Genomic DNA, 23264 nt, shown 5'->3' with positions numbered 1-23264 from the left:
GTTTTACATACAATAATATATTACATCCAATAAACATTGATATTTCAAGAATAAACTTTCTTTTAACAAACATCTCAAATATATTTCTCAGATCAGCTTGATTAGTTGAGCCCAATCACATATTATTGTGACAAGAAGTCTTCCCACACCCATCTGTAAAACTTCAAGTTCGCAGGATGGTTATCAGGGAAGGAGATGATGGAAGAAGTGAAATGTGTGTGTAGAAAATGTTCAGTGAGCAGCTGTGATTATTGCTGGTTCACTGTCATAAACAGGATAAAGAAGGCCCATGCTGTGACCACTCAGAATCAGCTGGGTGCCTGGTCCAGATGGGATGGAAACCAGGAGGAGATTAGAAAGAGCAAGGAAGAGGGAGGTGCTGTCATGGACGGGGAACTCAGTGACTGTTGGTTGAAGTCAAGAGGCAGGACACTGTGAACAGGATGGTCTCCCTCCCTCCCTCCCTCCCTCCCTCCCTCCCTTCCTCCCTCCCTCCCTCCCTCCCTCTTTCTTTAATATACATTGGTATCAAGAGATCTATAAAAGTGTGTACCAAACTCTTACCCGTGTGGGATTTGGGAGTCGGGAGCACACTTCAAATTGCTAATTTATATCTATAGATTTCCAGATTATTCTATAATAAGCACAAATTTCTACTCTTAACATTATAAATGATAAAATTTAATGAGTGGCTCAGTTGGAGTAGAGGCCTCTCCAGAGGGTTCATCTGTGTTCTGGGGCTCCTGGTGAGCAAAGGCCTTCAGGGGAAGTTGTTTGGTGACTTCCAGTTGCTCGTTGTGCTGCACCAGACAGGTGAGCATTGCATTCTCCCTGTGGACAGATACATTCACCAGGAGCCAGCTCCTCCCATTGAAGGTGCCATCCTTGTTCTCTGAGGGTCAAGGTCATTTCTGTATGGGACATGCTTCTGTCCTTTAACCAAGTCAGCAGTAGGAGTTGGAAGTTTAAGTTCTTTACTTGGCAGGTGAGGTTCACCGTGTTCTCTGACAAGTGTGTTGGGAAACTTCCCAGGTGGGCAGAACTGTACCAGTGCAGGGCAAAATGCTGTGACATGACTAAATCAAACCTAATCTTCTCTCCATCTCCCCAGACCCTGAACTGTGGCTCATCCTTGAACAGTATAATTGGGAACAACCCCCCCATCCCCCACGTCTAGAGTAGGCAAACTCAGGGTAAAAGGTATTCACAATGGTAGATTAGGCTACCTGCTCATCTACTCCCCAACCCCGTTCTTTCTAGCCTTGGTGACCATTCTTTATAAGAAGAAAAGCCCATTCTGTCTGATCTTTGAGACTCTTTCAAGTCCCATGGTCAGAGTATTCTCCCTACTGAAATCATCTTTCGTATAAAGTCTCTCTTTACGTAAACCCAGATTTCTTTAGGTCACAGTGTTAAATACGTTTTCCATGTGCTTAAAAAATATAGTCTCTCCAGGCCAGTGTGTCTCAGTGACTGAGCGTTGACCCATGCACCAGACTGTCACCAGTCTGTCCTGGTCAGGGCACATGCCCAGATTTCAAGCTCATTCCCCAGCAGGGGGCTTGCAGGAGGTCACTGATTGATGTTGATATCTCTCATGGATGTTTGTCTCTCCCTTTCCCTTCCTCTCTCTCTAAAAAAATATATTATAAATATCTTTGACCTTGTGATATATAATTTAACTCACCAGGTCAAAATAATTTTTGTTTTCCAGTTTTTTGAAGCCTTCAATAATTTTGAAGATTTTAGCAACCTGCCGAGACTGGTTTGGCTCAGTGGATAGAGTGTCGGCCTGCGGACTGAAGGGTCCCGGGTTTGATTCCTGTCAAGGGCACATGCCTTGGTTGTGGGCACTTCCCCGGTGGGGATGTGTGCAGGAGGCAGCTGGTCGATGACTTTCTCTCATCGACATTTCTAACTCTCTATCTCTCTTAATTCCTCTCTATGTAAAATCAATAAAAATATATTTAAAAAAAAGATTTTAGCAACCTAATTATTTGCATCTGTTTTATAACAATAGTGCAGGGAGACACATGTCAAAAATTTCTAGTGATTAAAGAAATACTCCTTTTATTTGTGTGAATACTCCCTTTATTCATTTAACTCCCTTGTAAATTTTATAAACAGCAAAACTCCCCATGAACAAAATGGATGTTTGACTTTTATCTGTAATTGGGTTTTCCCCAACAGTTCTGAGCTTGATAAAGTTCATAGCCATTTGCATGTGAAGATGAGAGCCCTATGTTGAAAGCTCTTTTGTGGCAACATGGCTGGTTGGCAATATTACCACATACAGTAAATCTATATAATCTACCTTGTTAAGATCATCAAATCTAAGTCGAACATTTATATTAAAAACACATATATATTCAGGAAGCCAATACATGTAATTGTTTGATAAAACGAGGGGTTAAAGCTTTCAGTTAATCAACAAGAAAGTGCACTGCATGGGAGAACATATTTGCCAATGTTATCACCAATTAGGATTTAATCTCCAACATTTACAGGGAACTCATGCAACTTAATAAAAGAAAGATAAACAAACCAATCAAAAAATGGGCAATGGACCTAAATAGAAACTATTTGAAAGAGGACATAAGGAGGCCAAGAGACATATGAAAACATGCTCAAAGTCACTAATCATCCCAGAGATGCAAATCAAAATGACAATGAGGTACCATCTCACACCTGTCAGAATGGCTATCGTCAACAAATCAACAAATGACAAATATTGACAAGGATGTGGAGAAAAAGGAACCCTCGTGCACTGCTGGGGGGAATGCAGACTGGTGCAGCCACTGTGGAGAACAGTATGGAGTTTCCTCAAAAAACTAAAAGTGGAACTCCCATTTGATCCAGTAATCCCACTCCTAGGACTATATCCCAAGAAACCAGAAACACCAATCAGAAAGGATATATGCACACTTATGTTCATAGCAGCACAATTTACAATAGCTAGGATTTGGAAACAGCCTAAGTGCCCATCAGCAGATGAGTGGATTAAAAAATGGTGGTACATCTACACAATGGAATACTATGCTGCAGTAAAAAAGAAGGAATTCTTACCATTTGCAACAGCATGGATAGAACTGGATAGCATAATGCTAAGCGAAATAAGCCAGACAGAGAAAGATAAATATCACGTGATGTCATTCATTTGTGAAATATAATGAACAATATAATCTGATGAACAAAAACAGATCCAGAGACAGAGAAGCATCAATCAGACCATTAAACCTCAGAGGGAAGGTAGGAGAGGGCAGGGATAAGGGGGAGAGATCAACCAAAGGACTTATGCATGCATATAAGCCTAATCAATGGACTCAGACACTAGGGGGTTGAGGGCATGAGTGGGTGGGGCGAGGGGGGCAATGGGGGATAAGGACACATATGTAATACCTTAATCAATAAAGAGGGGAAAAAACAACAACTTTCAGTTACCTCAGGATTAACTGTAGAGATCAATATTGAGGACGAATAATATAAGTGTAATCAAGTCAAGAAATCTTTCAAAATGGTTCCTTAGTTTCCCAACATGGAAGAATTCTTCCTAATATCACAACCGACATTTGCAATAGAGATAGGGAAAGTTTCAACCCATTCTTCATTAGTAAACAAAGATCACAGTTACATGTATTAGAGAAAAAATTTACAAATAGAATGAATTTGGTCTGTCTTTTGGAAGGACGAATCTTCAGGAAGCATGACAATCTCCTACTTGGGGAAGGTGTCTTAAAATATAATGTACTGGACAATGTATTTTACCAGGAGTCAAACTTTACCAAATCTCAGTAAATAAACATGTAAAAGAAATCTTAAAAAAAAAAAAAAACATTGTGTGGCAAAGTTCTTACCCAAATGTCAACAGTTGGAGGATAATCATTATATTGAGTTTGTAGTGAAATCTTACACATTTTATGAGTAATGATGTTCAAATCTTACAAAATTTTAGGTAAGTCAAATGTAATGAATGTCAAAGGAGTGTAACCTTGGGAAACATCACATAGTGAATAGGGCAGTGACAACTTATCAATTTATTATACGCTAAAGGAGAGTTTATCCAAAATGCCTTTATCTCATCAAAAATTCTTACTCCATAGAAATATTGCAAATATAGGGATTTGAGAGAAAAATGTAATTCATGATGGATATTAAAGGTTCTTGAAGGTTTGAATGAGACCTCTGGAAATTGATCAGATTGCTTTATTTTCTTCAGGGTTCATCTGAAAGAGGACAGACATCTCTATCTATGTCTTTAGAAACATTGCAAAGTATCCTATAGGTAAAAGCAAATTCTATTGTCTTCTAAGGGGTACATTTATTCTACAGAGTTTATGGTCCACACCCGAGAGAACCTCATAAGTAGAAAACAATTAAAATGTAAAAAAACAATAAATTTATAGGTAAAAAAAATTCCTGTATAAACATTAAGTAAATTTGGAATTGAATTGTATAGAGAAGTCAATAACAAATTAATTACCATGTCACAAACATTTACCTCAACAAAGGTGTTTGAATTTGTCATTCCCCTCATGAGTAACATATAAACAACAATACAATTGATATCTATTTTATAAAAGTTATTACTGCATATTTAAAAAAATATATATATTTTATTGATTTTACACAGAGAGGAATTGAGAGGGATAGAGAGTTAGAAACGTCGATGAGAGAGAAACATTGACCAGTTGCCTCCTGCACACCCCCCACTGGGGATGTGCCCGCAACCAATGTACATGCCCTTGACCGGAATCGAACCCGGGACCCTTCAGTCTCCAGGCTGACGCTCTTCCACTGAGCCAAACCGGCTTCGGCATTGCTGCATATTTTTTTAAAAAGCACGGACGGTGACCTAAATTATGACCTGCTTCATCCCTCCAAGTCTTTTCCTTATACAATTCTCTGCAACTGACATGGGACAGCACAGGGTGAGTAGGAAACGGGAATGGAAATGATGTTCTGAGAGATGTTGGTCTGCCATGGCCTGTTTCCCAAATATAGAATTTTGAATTTCACACAGATACAATTTTGAATTTTACCTTCAAGTTTGCATCTCCTGCACAGACAACTGCACTCCTAGCTTCATTCAATTACTTATTTGGTTCGTTCCTCCAACCAATCATCGCTCCACCACAACTCAGCTGGCATCTCTGCCAGTACCCACAGGCGTGTCCACCACTTCCCAATGGAAGTTTTGAGCAAATCCGTTCTCAGCCTGTTAGAACAAAGACATTGTAGCTTTCAACGTAAGTGGCCCACTGAACTCTAAATTTTATATTAAACAGTTTAAAATATCAACTTAAATTGGCAGGGAGTAGTCCTGCTTTTCAGGGAACAAAATAAATTGCACAGGTTCAGAATTGAGAAAATAACAAACTCTGAGGCAAGAGGACAGGAGTCAGGACCCAGCTATCATCCTTGGCGACGCTGACCCTGGGCATCATTCTGGGGGCTGGGCTCCACCGTCCAACCCGCAACCCTCCCGTGGGCCGCCGCCCGACCACTTTATCCGTCTGCCCGCAACACCCACCTTTAGGCCACAGCGCATTTCAAGCACCTCCCCAGTTCCTGGAGCTCAGCCCAAACCCACATGCAGCCTCTGAATCAAACACCCTGGTTCACGCCCCGCGCTTCGGCCCCGCCCCATCCTCCATTGTCCCCGGAGCCCGGGCCGCCCCGAGCCCCGCCCAGCGCCCGCCTCGACCCGCCCCCTTTGTCGATTGCGCAAGCGCAGTTACTCCCAGACCCGGAAGCGGCTAGTGCAGAGGGGAGGAACCCAGGCATCTGAGAAACCTTTGGTCTTTCTCCTTAAACCTCGCATCTCAGCCCACAGCCCTGCACGTGTGAAGCCTGAGGGCCGAGGAGACCTTGAAACCCCAAACCCGCCTCCCATCAGCGGTAAGCCTCGCGTCCCAGTGAGACCTGCCCGGCGGGCTTCGCTGCGGGTTTGAGACCCCGCGTTACCTGTCGCTCTAACGGAGTCCGCCCTGCCTGTGATCTCCCCTTCCTGGGGTCACTGCTCTCCGCCGCGCGTAGTTTTCCTCCTAAAACCTTTCACTGGCCACCCCACTCTGGGCCATTAAAGTCTGGGGAGATGGAGTCAAACCCTCTGCTCCCTCCACAGTCTCGCAGTGCTCGGCCTGTGGAGCCCGGATTCCTCCCTGGCCTGGGAGTATTCCAACACCTCCGCCCCCCTTCTAGATGCCCCCCCCCCCCCGCCCCATCACCATTTAATAACTAATTGGCAGAATCAGTGAGGGGGCCCACAAGGAAACAGCAAAATTGAGGATGTGGAAGGTCCTTGCAAATCAACTGCAAGTATGAAAGAGGGATTCGGGAAAGTAGTAAATGGAGAAAAACTAGAGGCCCATGGAGGGAAGGGAGGAGCTCTAGAGACATGAAGGGGAGCCAAAGTGTGCGGAGTCCTTGGTCAGCAGAGGTGGGCCCCGGAGGGCAAGGCATTGAGATGGAGAGTCAGGAGGAAAGGTTGGATGAGAGGCCAGTGCAGGGATGAAGGGGTGACAGAGCCCAGCAAGAACCAGCACCGAGCTTAGCCAGGCGGGGTGCCCCTGAGTCTGGCAGGAGAGGTGTAGCCTGAAAGACAAGGGAACTGGAAGCAGAAGGGACCCAGGGATGGGGGAGAAAGGCGAAATGTATGGAGGTGGGGAACAAGCAGAAAGATTCGGGAGAAAGGGCTGCTGCAGGTGACGGTTCCAGTAATTTCACGGAACAGGTATAGGGAAGGAATAGAATGAAGGGGAGACAGGAGAGAGGGGAACCTCAGGAAAGGACAGGGGAGAGAAACAAAGGAAAGAGAGGGACCTAAACGGACTGAGAAACAGAAGTGGAGGAAGAAGGGAACCCAGTTCTGGGAGAGGGGAAAACACAGATATTTACATCACGATTCATTAACAATAGCAAAATTACAGTTATGAAATATTAATAGTAACGAAAGTAATTTTATGGTTAACCTCACCACAACACGAGGAACTGTATTATAGGGTATCAGCATTAGAACGGTTTGAGAACCACTGCTCTAAGGTTTTATTGTAGTGAATCTGCTATGTTTCAGGAATTTGTTTTTCTTTCATAATAATTGTTTGTTAAACTCTTATCTAATTTGGGAGTCATCTGTATTAATTTAACCATAGTTTCTTCCTTAGATTTCATAATGTGACTATTAAGTTTATAGATTTTAAACTTATGTGTCATAGTAAGTACTTTTAATACCTGTATATAACCCTATATAAATCCAGCTTCAGAATTCTCACAATACAGTCAGACTCCCAGGAACAAAGATTAGAGGCAAAGGAATGTGGAAATGGGAGTTGCTACTCAGGGATACAGATTTTGATTTATCAAAGATAAATAGGTTTTAGAGATCCATGCTGTAACATTTTGCCTGCTGTTAACACTATTGTCTTGTGCGCTTAAAATTTTATTGATTCTGGTTAGTGTTTCTCAGTGGTTGAACATCAACCTATGAACCAGGATGTCACTGTTTGATTCATGATCAGAGCACATGCCTAGGTTGTGGGCTCAATCCCAAGTAGGGGGTGTGCAGGAGGCAGTGATTAATGATTCTCTCTCATCATTAATGTTTGTCTTTTCACTCTGAAATCAATAAAAATATATTTTCAAAAATTTTATTGACTGATCTCATGTTAAGGGTTCTTACTATAATAAAATATGAATAAGAACAATGATTAAAATGTGTTTGGGGATCAGTTAGAGAAAGTGAACATGAATGTGGTATAAGGAATCTCATATCTTGATGGTTTGGCTCAGTTGATGGAGTGTCAGTCTGCAGACTGAAGAGCACATGCCCAGGTTGTGGGCTCAATCCCTGGTAGGGGACATGCAGGAAGCAGCCGATCAAAAATGATTCTCTCTCATTAATGTCTCTCTCTCTCTCTCCACTCTAAAATCAATAAAAATATATTTTCAAAAAAATTTTATTGAAAGATCTTATGTTAGGTGTTCTTACTATAATAAAACATTAATAAGAACAATGATTAAAATGTGTTTAGGGTTCAGTTAGAGAAAGTGAACATGAATGCGATATAAACAAGCTCATGTCTTGACAGGCTTCTAGAGTATGCTCCTTCACTTCATTTGCAAAAATAAAGCTGTGATGGAACCACTTTTCTGCCCCTTGCCCCTTAGGGATTGAAGCTGCACTCATGTATAAACAGGGGATGAGGCATATTATCCTGTTATACGACGTGTTCCATGGGAGGGATGTGGACAAAGAACTGGGGACCGAGTGGCATTTTGGAAGGATTCTGAGGACAGGATTTTCACAAGAACCCTGTTGCCACCAAGTTTTCTCTTCTCCCCTGTTGCATCTGCACAGTAGCTACAGGCCTGGCCAAACCCATTCCAGGACAACCCCATCTCTAGGGATCCACCCTGGGAGCCTGTCCTCTAGAAGTCCCTACCTCAACCTCTCACACTACTCATCAGGCTCAGGTGTGTTGGGTCTAGTATCTCTAGTCCACTGCTACCTAAAGCAGGTCACCTGCACCAGGGCACTAAGCAAAGATGCTATCTCATGGGCCTCACTGCCCACCTACAGAATCGTAACTTTTTAGAGTGGGACTTTGATCCCCAGCAGTTCTGTATGCACGTTGAAATGCTAGATGATGCCCTTCCATTAGACCAGTGGTCACCAACCAGTGGTTCTCGGACCACTGGTGATCTGTGAGGTCTGAAAGGCTGGTGACCACTGCATTGGACCATTTGATGAATTGTAAGAACTAACATTTCTGTGCCCTCCCCCACAGAGTTGAACAACTGGCTTGGGTTGTTGGTTTCATGTGGTGCTCCAGGTGATTCAAAAGTGAGGCTGGTGTTCAACAGAAGGTCTGAAGTGCATTTGTGAGAGTTGAGAGCCGGCTTTGGTCCAGGCGTGGTATCAGGGTTTTCTTTTGGGTTTGGGAGGAACAAAAGTACAGCCCACATTCTCTTTGCTGGGTTGGAAAGTGTGCATGTCTGTGGGACGGGAGAGCACAGGAATACAAGAGAGAAAAACTTACACTTCAGTCTTCATGTAGGATCTCACTTTTTCTTAATGTCTCTTGTGTCAAAGGGCAGGGGAGTGTGACAGTTTTCATTTCATCAAGGTCTTTCTGCCTGTGAGTGTGGTGGCAACAAGGCACAGTCTCAAGATGCAGGTGTGATTGGTCCACATAAAATTGCCTGAGGAAACAATCCAGAGCAGGAGGAAGAAGAGGACAGTATGGCTGCTTCTCAGGTAACCACCCTGTCTTGGCTCAGTTTTGTGTCTGCTTTTCCTTCTAAAGTTCATGGATGTAGGTGGTGCAGACCTTTGCTTCTCTATTTCTGATGATCCTGCAACTCAAAGTTGTTTTCACCTGCTTACTTTCCCCTACTGTGATTGTCCAGGTTCCCTCTTTAAAATGTTACCGTCATAGGGGTCTTTTGGGTTCCCCAAGATAGAAATCAAGAAGAACCTCCAGAGAAATTTCTTGGAAAAATTTCTTAGGCTTATGCTCAATCACAAGGGAGACAACACAGAAGAAAGGAAGGTCCTTTGAGCTGACTCAGGGGCTGGCTCTGCTTGGCGGCTCTGACAAGCTTGGGAACCAGTAGGAGGGTGGTTTGAAAAAGGCCTGCTGGTGGAGATTTCAATTTCAGGATGCAGTTATTTCCTTTACCAACTGGGTTGCCTGGTTGTTAGCGCCTGTGCTGTAGGGGAAAGATGGCAGTGTAGTTTACTAGAGCCATCCCAGGAAGTTCATGTAGCAGTTAAGCCTTCATCAACTGCTCAAGTGCGACAGCAGTTTCAACATCAGCAAGGAAGCAGATCTTTAGGAGGGAGATAAAGTCAGCTCCCTCTGTGTTGTTGTCCACAGGTGTCTGTCCATTGCGTCCATCCAGTCCCCTAAGGGACATGAAGAACTCCATAAAGTAATGGCCATTGTGTGGGAGGAAGATACTTTCTTCTACCTTCAAGGTTCTTTCAGCTGGCCTAATCCGATAGAGGTGATATGTATGGGAGCTCCACATATATGACAGAGTCAGAGACCCCACATGCAAGAGAGGTTCAGAGACTGAAAGGGAAAATCTTCTATAATATAAAATCATAATATGCTAATTAGACCAGGTGGCTGTGGTGGGCAGGGGCTGAGCCCCTTGCATGAATTTTGTGCATCGGGCCTCTAGTTGGTATATAAGACATTCTGAGCCTGGGATGAGCTACTGCGCATTGGGACTTCAGCATATTATTGCCAAGAGATCATATGTTCAGGAAATACTAGTTTCCCTACCATTTAGACCAAGCATGTTAAACTCAACTTTTAACATGGGCCAAATAAATAAGGTTTAAGTTTATGTGAGCTGAAAAAAACCAAAAGCTTCAATATTTATAGAAATATAGGTTTATTTCGATAGAGGCATGTTGAATACAAAGGGCTGAAATAAAAGAGTAATTGTTAATGAGTATTTGTTGTGGGCTGCATATGTCCCGTGGGTCACAAATTTGACATGCTTGACCTAGATAGTTCAAATGTCATTTTTGGTTTAACACATGTCATTGGCCAGCTCGTCATTTAAATTCTTCTAGGTAGTTCAGGGGGAGAGCAGAAGTGTCTCCTGAGCCCACAGGGTCTTGGTGCCTTCAGCTCAACATAATGCATGTACCATTGAAGCACATCTTCAATGTGCCTTGTTCTGAAACCCCACCGTCAACTTTTCAGAACATTTTCTTTGAGACAGATCAACACGGGAAAACATTGATATCCAAGTTTTCTATTGAGATGGTGTTTGCAGAAGGGAAATGTAGGTTTTACATTTCATATGTCTACAACATCTGTTCTGCAGAACAGGATTGAGACAAAGCACCTTTAACCAGGATGGCCTTAGTGGCTGGGATTAGATCAAAATGTGCTGAAAAGAACACTTGTTAGAAGAGACTTGCTCTCTACATTGGCAAGTCCTAGTCTTAAAATATACAGAATGTGGAGTATATGTGAAATGAATTTTGTATAAAACTGGTGTTAATGATGATGTGTTCTTCAGTCACCTGATGTCACTTCCTTTGCTCCTGATTTCCACTTGTGTGAGTGTTCTCTGCCTAGTTCCTGAACCATGGAGTTAATTTTTAAAAATCTTTAATAAAGGTTTCAAAAACATTTTGAGAGAGATGCATAAAAGATCACAGATTTCAGATAAAGTTTGGAATAACACCCAGGCTCTACCATTTTTTTTGGATGTTTTACAAAATATTCTCATAAAAAAAGGATGAATAGCCCTGGTTCAGTTGTTTGAACGTTGATCCATGCACTGAGAGGTCACTGATTAAATTCCCAGTTATGGCACATTCTGGGTTGAGGGCTCAATCCTTGGAGGGGATGTGCAGGAGTTAGTTTATTGATATTTTTCTCTCAGTGACATTTTTGTCTGTCTCCGTCCCCCTTTCTCTCTTTCTAAAGTCAACAAATACATTTATAAAAAGAGAACAATAATGTTATTCTTTGATTGCTTTTGTGATTTATTAGTTAATATATAAAAAACTGTTAAAACAATTGTGGTTTCTAGGCTTACTAATCTGTGAGACATGTAAATTCCCTAAACTATTCAGTCAAAGTCTTGTATATGAATTTTTTTCCTGTGTTTTCTTCTGTGCTGTCTAAAGGTTTGGCACATGTACCAGCCCAGTGGCATCCATGTTATAAGTGAGCTAGTTAAACTCGTGGAAGCTCAGGCCCCAGCCAGAGCTCATTAAATTTATTAAAGTGCTACACTGTGCTCACTCAGAATGACTTCTCCACCTAAGAAATATATACACTTGATCCTCTGTGATTCAAACAAAGCATTAAAAATGATATGTCTGTCAGTGTCTATTTTTAAAATTCTTCTTCCAGAAAAGTAAAACTTTTACTGTGGTTTTGTGGATCATATACCATCCTTTCTCAAACTACATTAGTGAATATTAGTGTCAAAGTGATGCCATTGGATAACTCAGGATACTTTCCTAGATCAAAACCAGCTCTATTAAAGAACACACACACACACACACACACACACACACACACACAGCAAACCAGTTCCATTAACTCTGTTTTCATTTTGGGTGATCTTATGACCTCTGCCCATGGTCAATAGAGTAATGCTCTCCCCCCCACCCTTTTAATTTCAGGGACAGTTGACCTTCAGTGATGTGGCCATAGAATTCTCTCAGGAGGAGTGGGCGTGCCTGGACCCAGCTCAGCGGAAACTGTACATGGATGTGATGCTGCAGAACTACAGGAACCTGGTATTCCTGGGTGAGGACCACTGCCTTCCAGAATTTCTCCTCCACCCGCAGGGTTTTCTTTTCTTCATTAATACAGTCAGTGGTGAGCTTCTGCTTTGTATGAGAGTTTCAGATCTGTGTTCCCAATGAAAGAAATTGAAGTTTTGTTGATGCAGAGCAGAAAGGTTTCCGCGTGTATTTGGAAGTGGAACTCAGGATCTAAAAACTTTAAATGTTGTCTCTAGTATAGTAAAGTTGCTGTCAGAAAATACTATTTTGGGTAATAATTTTCTAGAATATTCTGATATTCTACAATGTCCTATTTTCTCATTTGAGCACAGTACTGGGTTGTAAATCGGAGAATCTCCATTGTACGCATGTTTCCTTTTCTACTAAACAGGTGTGTCTAAGCCAGACCTGGTCACCTTTTTGGAGCACATGAAGGAGCCCTGGGTGATGAAGAGGAAAAAGACAATATCCAGCCAGCCAGGTTGGTGGGAATCAAGGAAGCAGATGACCCAAGTGAGAGACCAAGCTTATGGAGGAAGTCAGGCACTATAATATGGGTTGGAAAGATCTGCTGCAATCGAAGTGATTTTGGAGAGGGTCAGGTTTATTTCTGTTTCTGTCTTCAAGGGACAGAGCCTCTTCAACACTTACACTCTGGCATCATGTAAGGGTTCTTCCTGGTGCTCCTATGATCTTCCTTCGCATTTGCAGTGAGAGCCAAAGACCTGCCCTAATAATGTGAGGGTAGCATGACCTGGCTTCTCTTGAGCATTTCTTGTGGAACCCGGGAAAGTCTGTGCTCATTGGCGAGGAATGTTATGTTAAACTAATTTTAAAGTTCTCTTTTCTGCCTCATGTAAGTAATTTGGGAGGGAGGTGGTTGAGATGCTGGAATTTGGTTCCCACATCCCAGGAACACTGAGAGTCAGTGTCCAAGTTGTCTTATCCTTCCTTTTGCTTGATGAATTTCCCCCCCTGATATTTCCATTACACATTTCAATTCAGGTACTATCTTCATACTATATTCTTCAGCTCCCAATATCTGTTTGGTTCTTTTTTATATTTTTCATCTGTTTGCATTTTGATTATTGTCATGCATAGTTTTGATGGTAGTATTTTTTTGAAAAATTTTTTCGCTATATTTTCCAGCTGAGCCTCTTTAAAATGTGTTTTTTTCCCATAGCTTTGTCAGGTAATTAACAGATGTTCATTAACATAGGGCCAATTTATGGAGATTTATGTTGTTCCTCTGGTTGGATTGTTGTTGTTTTTTGTTTCTTCCTAAACCTTGTGATCTTTTGTTGTTATTCAAGGTCATTAGAGACAGCTGCCATCCCATTTTTTATGAACTCACTTTGTACAGGAGAAAACAAATTAACTATCAGCTGTAGTAGATTGTTTATGGCCTATCAAACCTATTCTGGAAAGTGTAATCTGTGTGTGTGTGTGTGTGTGTGTGTGTGTGTGTGTGTGTGTTTAACTCATTTTTTAATATTTCAATTGTAGTTGCCAATATATTATATTCATTTCAGATGTACACTCCAATAATTAGATATTACATAGTTTTCATGCTGGGGCCACTTAGCCAGAGGTATGGGGTACACTGGAGCCAGATCTGCTTGTTTGAGACATTGTTGTAAAGACTGAAGCATAAGCCAATTAAGGCTGTTTGTATGAAAAAGCCACTGGAAACAGCTTTGGTGGTCCCAGATGTTGTTGGGGTGGGCCTCAGGAAATCTTCAGGGTGGGTTGAAAGTGTGAGCTAGGTTGATGAAGACGTAGCTATGGCTCTTGTTTGCCAGCTATATGGGTGAATGGCTCAGAAAAGGTGCAATGGCTTCTACCAAGACTTATGCCTGGGAGAAAGCTCCTTCTATAGCTCTTGTCTTTATGCCAGACACTTCAGTTCCAACCTATATATCCCTGGTGCCATTCGAGCTGCTGCCACAGTGCTGGAGCTCACAGGGCATGAATATGAGTAAATCAGAGCATGAATCTTTAAGAGGAACTGCCTTGGACTCCATCGGTTCTCCGTCTCAGCCACAATCCCTGCCCATTTTTACAGCCATAATAATGGGGACATCTCTCCTTTGCATTGGAACTCTAGCTGGCAGGTCTTTTGTGGGGGTGGGACCCTTCACTCCTCAGGTGTGACCCCTGCAACTGATGATTTTTGTTTGTTTGTTTTTTAAAAACATATATTTATTTATTTCAGAGAGGAAGGGAGAAGGAAAGAGACAGATAGAAACTTATCGCTTGTGGTTTTAATCCACCACATGGGCCCAGTCCATTCACCTCCTACCATTCTGGATAAGCCTTTTTCTTTATGTCCTTATGTGTAGACTTCATTCGGCTAGGTTTCAGCAGTTTTGAATGATGGTTTTCCTGTAGTTTAGTTGTATTTTTTATGTGGTTGTGGGAGGTTGCCAGTGCTACAATTACCTATACCAGCATCTTGACAGATCTCTCTCTCTCTCTGTGTTTTGTGTAACTTCCCCGTTTAAAACATATTTTGCTTTTATTTAGAGCTCATGGTATCTTCCCATTCCTGATGTCCTTCAGCATTGCAGTCTGTCTGGTGCTGGAACAATTACTAACTTTTCTATTTAGTAGCCACCACAATGCATGCTCAGTATATTGCGTTTATATAGAATTCAGTGTTATTCAAAAGTGAAAAAAGTCCCTCAGAGTTACAAAAAATCCAGACAATTGGAAACCCAGTACCCTCATTTATTTCTCTTCTGAGAGAAACTGAGAATTGAGAATTATCCCACACATATTTTGTATTGTAGTATGTCAGAAAGGTGAGCACATGCTGTGGGCAAATGTAGGTAACGTTTTTCCCTCTTTGATATGACATTTTTATTTTATGCTTTCTGGGAAGTGTTGTGGTCTTTGAACTGGGTTCTTAAGTACTTAAAAAGGTAATTGGGTCAGTAATTGTTGGTAAGTTAACATCTCCATGGAGGAAGAAAGTTTTGTGTTTCCTATTCTTCAATCTCACTGAAGTCTTTTTATATGTATTAATTCTATACATTAAAATTTAAAGAATATTTACCTGAGTGTATTTTATAATTAATTTGTTATATTTTAGCTATGTCTTCTCAAGTTACCCAGGATTTGTTGCCAAAGTCAGGTGTAGAAGTGTCACTCCAGAAAATGTTACAGGTAAGATATCATTGATGTGACATTGAGAATTTACACTGAATGAAAGTTTTGTAATGTGCAGGGGAATATGAGGAGAAAAAAGCTTGTTAGTCATGATGGAGATGGCCAAAGTGGGGCAGTTACTCTTAATAAAATCATTGTTGCCTCAAGAGCTTAAGGATTTAAACATTTTGAATATTTCTACTTGACATCAGTTACGCTGACAGAACAACGTGTTTCTGAACCTAAAGGCTAAAGAAATGTTTTTAAAAGTACATATTCTCTGCTCTGGCTGCTGTGGCTCAGTTGGTTGCAGTGTCACCATGTATTCTGAAATGTTGTGGGTTCTATTCTGGTCAGGACACAAGTAGGTTTAGGGTTCAATCACTGGTCTGGGTGCAGGCAGGAGGCAATCAATATTTCTCTCTCACATCAATTTTTCTCTTTCTTTTTCTCTCCCTCCCTTTCTTTCTTTCTAAAAATCAATAAACATGTCCTCATGTGAGAATTAAAATAAAAAAATGAATACATATTCTCTGAAGTAAAATTTGTAATATCAGAAAAGTCACCTAGTCCATTGTGCAAATAATTTTTTGATTTAATGTAGCATATGATTAAACAATCAATATTTCTAAAAATGAAATATTTAAAAAATGAAGATAAAGATTATAAATGAATTTGTAAATCCCTTAACCAATTTTGTATTATTTTTTCATGTGAAAATATTTACTTTTCCAGAGTCTTTAATTTCCATAAATGTGCAAGGATATATCCTATCTAATATGCAGATTGACCATCACTCCAACACACAATATGGCTGCCCCCATATGGTCAAATATTCTGCCCCCATGTGGACACAAGATGCCACTGTAAGATGGCCAGTAGGGGAGGGCAGTTGGGAGGGACCAGGTCTGCAAGGGAGGGCAGTTGTGGGCAATCAGGCAAGCAGGAGAGGGTAGTTGGGAGGGACCAGGCCTGCAAGGGAGGTCAGTTGGGGGCCATCAAGCCTACAGGGGAGGGCAGTTAGGGGTGACCAGACTGGCAGAGAAGGGAAGTTGGAGGTGACCGGGCCTGCAGGGAAGGGAAGTTGGGCGGGACCCAGGCCTGCAGGGGAGAGCAGTTGTGGGGGACCAGGCCTACAGGGGAGGGCAGTTAGGGGCAAACAGGCTGGTAGGGAGTACTTAGGCATCAATCAGGCTGGCAGCAGAGTTATTAGGGGGTGATCAGGCTGACTGGCAGAAGCGGTTAGGGGCAGTCAGGAAGGTAGGCAGACGAGCAGTTGGAAGCCAGCAGACCTGGATTGTAAGAGGGATGTTCGACTGTCTGTTTAGGTCTGATCCCACCAGGGATCCCAGATTGGAAAGGGTGCAGGCTGGGCTGAGGGACAGTCCTCCCCTCCCCGCCCCCTGTGCACGAATTTTGTGCACCGGGCCTCTAATACACACACACACACACACACACACACACACGACCTGATGCACGAATATTCCTACAAGACTTCTGGCGGGCTTCCCTCCTGCCACCACCACCTCTCCCACTGCAGCGGGCAGGGCAGGCCCCCGGCCACTGCTGCCACTGTCTCCAGGGCCACATGTGCTGCCACCACCGCTGTGCGCCTCGCCTCGCTCTGCCCCGCCCCCCACACGCTGCCATTGCTTTCCCTCCAGCAGCCACAGCTGCCTTGCTTTCCACTTTCCCTCCCTCTTCCTTCTATACTGTCTTCAGTCTTCATTCCTCCCTCCCTCTGTGTATGCGAATTAACTGCCATCTTTGTTGGGTTAATTTGCATATTTTCTCTGATTGGCTGCTGGGCGTGGCTTGTGGGTGTAGAGGAGTGATGGTTAATTGCATATTACTCTATTATTAGGTGGGATATATATAAATATATATATATATTCATCATGGTATCAGAATAGGTAATTGGAAACAACTGTACATGTGCAATGATACTAGAGCCCTCACTAAAAGTTTTTCGCTTTTAAATCATTATCAGAGTACATATAATGAAGAGAGAAGTCATCAATGCAATGAATCTCAGAAAAACATTAACCAAGGGTCAAATTCTAATGACCATCAGAGAACTCAGCTTTCACAGAACAATGATAAATGTCTGAAAGTCTTTGATAAAAACGCAAATATTTTTATACCTCAGAGTATTCATACTGTAGAGAAGACAGAAAGATTTAGTGAATGTGCCAAGTCTTTCAACCAATCATCAAATCTTATAGAACATAAAAATACTCATATTATGGAGGAGTCTTTCCTGTGTAATCACTATGTGAAAATGTTTAGTCACTCCTCTAAGTTAAATATACATAAAGAAATCCATACTGCAGAGAAGCCTTACAAATGCAAAGAATGTGATAAAGCCTTTAAGTGGCAGGCACATATTGTTTTACATCAGAGAAATCATGCTGGAGAGAAGCCTTATAAATGTAGAGAATGTCACAAAACCTTCAACTGTTACTCAAGCCTTATTCTACATCAGATAATTCATCATGGAGAGAAACCTTATAAATGTAAAGAATGTGGGAAAGCCTTTAACAAGTGTTCAGGCCTCACAAAACATCAGAGAGTTCATTCTGGAGAGAAGCCTTATAAATGTGGAGAATGTGACAAAGCATTTAACCAGTATTCAACCCTTATCCATCATCAGAGAATTCATACTGGAGAGAAGCCTTATGAATGTAGAGAATGTGGGAAAGCCTTTAACCGGAGTTCAAATCTTACAAAACATCAGAGAACCCATTCTGGAGAGAAGCCTTATAAATGTAGAGAATGTGGCAAAGCCTTTACCTCGAGCTCAAATCTTACTCAGCATAAGAAAATTCATTCTGGAGAGAAGCCATATAAATGTAAGGAATGTGGCAAAGCCTTTACCCAGTGCTCACATCTTACTCAACATCAGACAATACATACTGGAGTGAAGCCTTATAAATGTAGAGAATGTGGGAAAGCCTTTAGGTGGTGTTCAACCCTTACCCATCATCAGAGAATTCATACAGAAATGAAGCCTTATAAATGTAGAGAATGTGGGAAAGCCTTTAAAAGTTATTCAGGCTTTACTCGACATAAAAGAATTTATCTTGGAGGGAAGCCTTGTAAATGTAAAGAATGTGGCAAAGCCTTTAAGAAGTGTTCATGCCTTATGAAACATACAATTCATAATGGAGAAAAACCTAATCAGTGTAGAGAATGTGGCAAAGTCTATAGCCGGTATTCAACACTTACCCATCATCAGCAAATGCATACAGGAGAGAAGCCTTATAAATGTAGAGAATGTGGCAAAGCGTTTATCCAGAGCTCACGTCTTACTCGACATCAGATCATTCATTCTGGAGAGAAGCCTTATAAATGTAAAGACTGTGGCAAAGCTTTTATACAGAGCTCACATCTTACTCGACATGAGATCATTCATTCTGGAAAGAAGCCTTATAAATGTAAAGACTGTGGCAAAGCTTTTATACAGAGCTCACATCTAACTCGGCATCAGATCATTCATTCTGGAAAGAAGCCTTATAAATGTAAAGAATGTGGCAAAACTTTTATCCAGAGCTCACATCTTAGTCGACATCAGATCATTCATTCTGGAGAGAAGCCTTATAAATGTCGAGAATGTGGCAAAGCTTTTAGTCAGTGTTCAAACCTTACCGATCATCAGAGAATTCATACTGGAGAGAAGCCTTATAAATGTAGAGAATGTGGCAAAAGCTTTATGCGGAACTCAAATCTTACTCAACATCAAAGGATTCATTCTGGAGAGAAGCCCTATAAATGTAGAGAATGTGGCAAAGCCTTTACCCAGGGCTCACAGCTTACTAAACATCAGAAAATTCACTCTGGAGAGAAGCCCTATAAATGTAGAGAATGTGGCAAAGCCTTTACCCAGGGGTCACTTCTTACTCAACATCAGAATATTCATTCTGGAGAGAAACCTTATACATGTAGAGAATGTGGCAAAGCTTTTAGATGGTATTCAGCTCTTTCTAAACATCAGAGAACTCATATAGAACAGAAACCCTTATAAAAGTAGAGAATGTCACAAAGCCTATACATCATGTTCAAATTTTTCTATCCGTTGGAGGAGTTATACTAGAGAAAAGGCTTATGAACATTAAGAATGTAGCAAGGCCCGTATACACTCATCAGACCTTACCAAATATATGAAAATGTATCCCTGAAATAAGCTTTACAAATGTGAAGAGTGTGACAAAGCCTGGCAGTGTGACTTTGTGGTTAAGCAAGAACCAGGAGGTCCAGGCTCGATCCCCATTAGGAGGTATGCAGAAGGCAGCCAGTCAATAATTCTCATCATTGATGTTTCTATCTCTTCCTTTTTTTCCTCTGTCCCTAACATTAATAGGAACATATTTTTTTTAAAGAAGTGTGACAGAGCCTTTAACCTCACAATAGCTTTACTCAATACTAAGGAATTCATAGTGAATAGAAGCAACATAAATATAAAGAATATGGTAAAACCTCCAACCATTGCCCAAACCTCATTAAATATTAAAGAATTTGTACCAAAGAACAGCCTTTCAAATGTAGAGATTGTGATAATGCCTTTACCCAGTGTTGAAAACTTAGTCAATATCACATACTTTGTTGAAAGTATAAAAATATAAACAAGGTGGTGAAACCTTTAATCATTGCTCAAGCCTCAGTGTACTTTAGAGATTTCATAGTGCAGAGAAGCCACGCAAATATAAAAAGTTCAGCAAAGACTGTTTTCTGCATTTACATCTTAACTGACACTTGAGTGTTCATACTGGAGAAAAACTTACAATGTTAAAGAATATGCAAACCCTTTATCTGGACCTAAAGTCTTCATATCAGAGAATGCATACTGGAGAAAAATTCTACCTTTGTGAAAAATGATGAAAAACCTTTTCCCAAAATCGTGTTTCCCGCAGAATTTGTGCTTGAAAGTGAATTTAATCAAAATTAAATGTAAAATGCCAGAGAATTCACAGTAGAAAGTAATAAATTAATAAATTTTTCAAATATGTCTTTAAATCAGAATATTTATTTTAGAGAATCCATTAAGGAAAGTTACAGGACTTTTTAGTATAAATCAAAATGCCAAGGGGATGAATTTTAGGACAAATGTAATTGCCTCGACTGCATCCTTTTTTATTACAACAGATATTTGTGACTTTTTGAAAGAAAAGTATTGCTGTGGTTTATACCTAAATTCATTTCATGATTCTTTGCATGCTTATAATGTGTATTTTGACCAGTGACAATAACTGTATTTGCAATGCTTACCCTCCCCCCCCATGCTTTGTTTAACTTTAGAGTATGTGTGCACTTAATATGTTCATTTATAAACTCAAATACTACTCCATATTCTTTATATTGTTCTAGGACATACTCTTTAATGTAGCAAAGACTTTGAACTTCTCTACTGTAAGTATTAAGAAAATTTAGATTATATATGTATTTGCATAATAAATGATATTCAATTCACTGGCTTTTTAACTTTTTTTTATTTTATTATTGGGGCAAAAGTTCATTGTGTCTTGGTCTCACCACTGAGCTATGAAGTGATGGCCTTAACTAGTACTCAGGTTCCTGAGGGATGTATGAATAAATACCTGAATGTTGTGAAAATCTAGGATTTACATTTTTGTGATAATTGCAGGGGCATTTTGTATTGTTTATCTGTGCAAAGCAGGGCCTGACAGTTGGGAAACAGCCGTGATTATTAGAGATGTTCACTAGTCACCAACTGGGATTATTGAAAACTGCTGAACAAATATGAAAGACGGAAGAGAGGGTGAAAAAGACACAGATACACCAGGAAAAGGATGCTCTGGTATGAGGAGGCATCTGAGGGAAACATTAGCCTAATGAGTGTATTGAACTCATTGTGCCTGTACAACATGAAAACCAAGAAGCTGCAGGCCCAGAGTATGGGCCCTAAAAATAAAATATTAGTAAAAGTCATGTTCTTAGTCACTTGCCTCCTCCTTTCTTTTTACTTCTACAGACATTTTTATTAGTGTAACTAGAGGCCTGGTGCATGAAATTCGTGCGGGGAGTGGGGGGGGGGGGTTTCCCCTCTCATCCCAACCTGCACCCTCTCCAATCTGAGACCCCTGAGGCAGTCGTATATCCCTTTCACAATCTGGGACTGCTGGCTCCAAACTGCTTGCCTGCCTTCCTGATTGACCTAACCGCTTTTGCCTGCCAGCATGAACACCCCCTAATCACTTTTCTTTCAGCCTGATAGATGCCTAACTGTTCCCCTGTCGCCCTGATCATCCCCAACTGCCCTCCCCTGACAGCCCGGTCACCCCCAAATACCCTCCCCTACATATTCCTTCTATTAGATAGGGTTTTTTTCTTTAACATATTGGATAGTGTACCTGCCGTGGTCTTGACAAACCAGTAAAAATGTAAGCCCAAACTAAAAGTGTAATAAAATAAACTCCTTAAACAGGAATTTCATGAGACCTTGGAAAGGTGATATCAAGTGGCTGTTTCTTCCTTTCTTCCTTCGCTTTCTTTTTCTTGATGTTTCATCTTTTGTCCTTTCTTTTCTCCTTTTATTCCTTTTCTATCCTCTCTTTCTCTTAAGTTTTTCATTGGTAGAATCCTCAGTACTTGAATCTGTCTCACTTCCAGAAGACAAAGATGAGGAAAACACACTGTCATCTGAAGAAAAAGATGATCTATGTTGGGATCGGTGGTGTTTCTGGTTTTGTTCTTTTCCCAGTTTGTTTGTGATTTCTGCAGGCCCTGGCAACTTCAGGACTTGTGCATGGGCACTTCTTATTCATGTCTACAAAACCTCCTTGCCTTGGTGAAAACTAGGGGAAAGGCCTTCCTGGGTGGGCTCAAGCCCAGCCCAAGGTGCAGAGCACCCGCCACTGCCCTTGCAGAGCCAATCTCCAGATATCAGGGTACTCTCCATGAATGTAACTGCAATGTCCCCATTTGCCTTTAGAAATTAGTTTTAAGTTACTTCTGATGTGAAACCCTACCTCAGACATTTCCTTTGCCATTTCTAAAGATTTTAAACAAAACCCATTTACCTCCCTAACCTGGTCAGAAGTTTCTACCCAATGGGAGAGGTTTGCTGGGCAGGATCGCCCAGATACCCCTCCCCACCATCTCCAATCACTTGGCAGGGGCTGGGGGGGGGGGGCAGGACAAGGGAAGTTCTGAGGCTATAGGTGTTTGTGTGTGGGAGGCTACCCCATGGGGGTGCAGACCTTTTGGAGGCTGACACCCCAGGCTACCACTGGGAGGGGATTGCTCTGGGGGGCGAGGCTGCCTCCTAGACCTACACTCTCCTCTCCCCCCCTCTGGCTGTGCTGGGAGCAGATCATGCCAGGGAGGCACGACTACCTCCCAGGCCCACAGCCCTGGCTGTGACTGGAAGTGGAACGTGCTGAGAGGGGCACAGGTGCCTCCCAGCTGGGAGGCCTACGGCCCAGGCTATGGCTAATAGCGCATAGCACCAGGGGACACGGCCACCTCCCAGGCCCATGGCCCAGGCCGGGGCTGGAAGTGGATCAGGGGGGATGGGGCCTCCCAGGCCAATTTTCCAGGGCTGCAGCCAGGATCAGATCGTGCGGGGAAGTGGGGGGAGGTGCATGGGCCGAGGCTAATAGTGGATTGCACTAAGGGTCGTGGCTGCCTCTCGGGCCTACAGCCTGGGCCATACGCAGCTGGCTCTCATCGGTAGTCATCCCTGGGACTGGGGGTATCCTGTGCACCTGAGAGGATTGGGTGCCGCCATCTTGTGTCTATGGGCACTACCATTTTTGTTGCGGAGTGATGGTTAATTTGCATATTACTCTTTTATGAGATAGGATAAAGGACTGTCTTTTTCTCCCTT

At 41.9% G+C, this 23264-nt stretch overlaps 1 protein-coding gene across 9 annotated transcripts in view; it reads left to right on the top strand.

Annotated features, from left to right (window-relative positions):
• LOC311624520 (KRAB domain-containing protein 5-like) overlaps window positions 1-21947 on the top strand; it is a 41217-nt gene extending 19270 nt beyond the window's left edge. For 4 of the 9 annotated variants that reach the window (XM_084887872.1, XM_084887875.1, XM_084887874.1 and 1 more), the window contains 4 exons: window positions 12164-12290; window positions 12660-12749; window positions 15363-15436; window positions 17409-19790. In XM_084887872.1, coding sequence (XP_084743998.1) covers window positions 12164-12290; window positions 12660-12749; window positions 15363-15436; window positions 17409-19442 — 2325 coding nt within the window. In that variant the 3' untranslated portion in view covers window positions 19443-19790. Of the gene's footprint in view, window positions 1-5736; window positions 5899-9091; window positions 9257-9897; window positions 10009-12163; window positions 12291-12659; window positions 12750-15362; window positions 15437-17408; window positions 19791-20782; window positions 20825-21092 lie in introns of those variants that run through there. The other 5 variants (XM_084887877.1, XM_084887876.1, XM_084887871.1 and 2 more) reach the window with 5 other exon arrangements.
• Window positions 21948-23264: the final 1317 nt, after the last annotated feature.

The sequence above is a fragment of the Pipistrellus hanaki genome (assembly GCF_964339955.1).
Source record: "Pipistrellus hanaki genome assembly, chromosome: 6".
NCBI classification, from domain to species: Eukaryota; Metazoa; Chordata; class Mammalia; order Chiroptera; family Vespertilionidae; genus Pipistrellus; species Pipistrellus hanaki.
The sequence above is the reverse complement of the archived record's forward strand: the minus strand, read 5'-3'. Positions and strand labels throughout refer to the sequence as shown.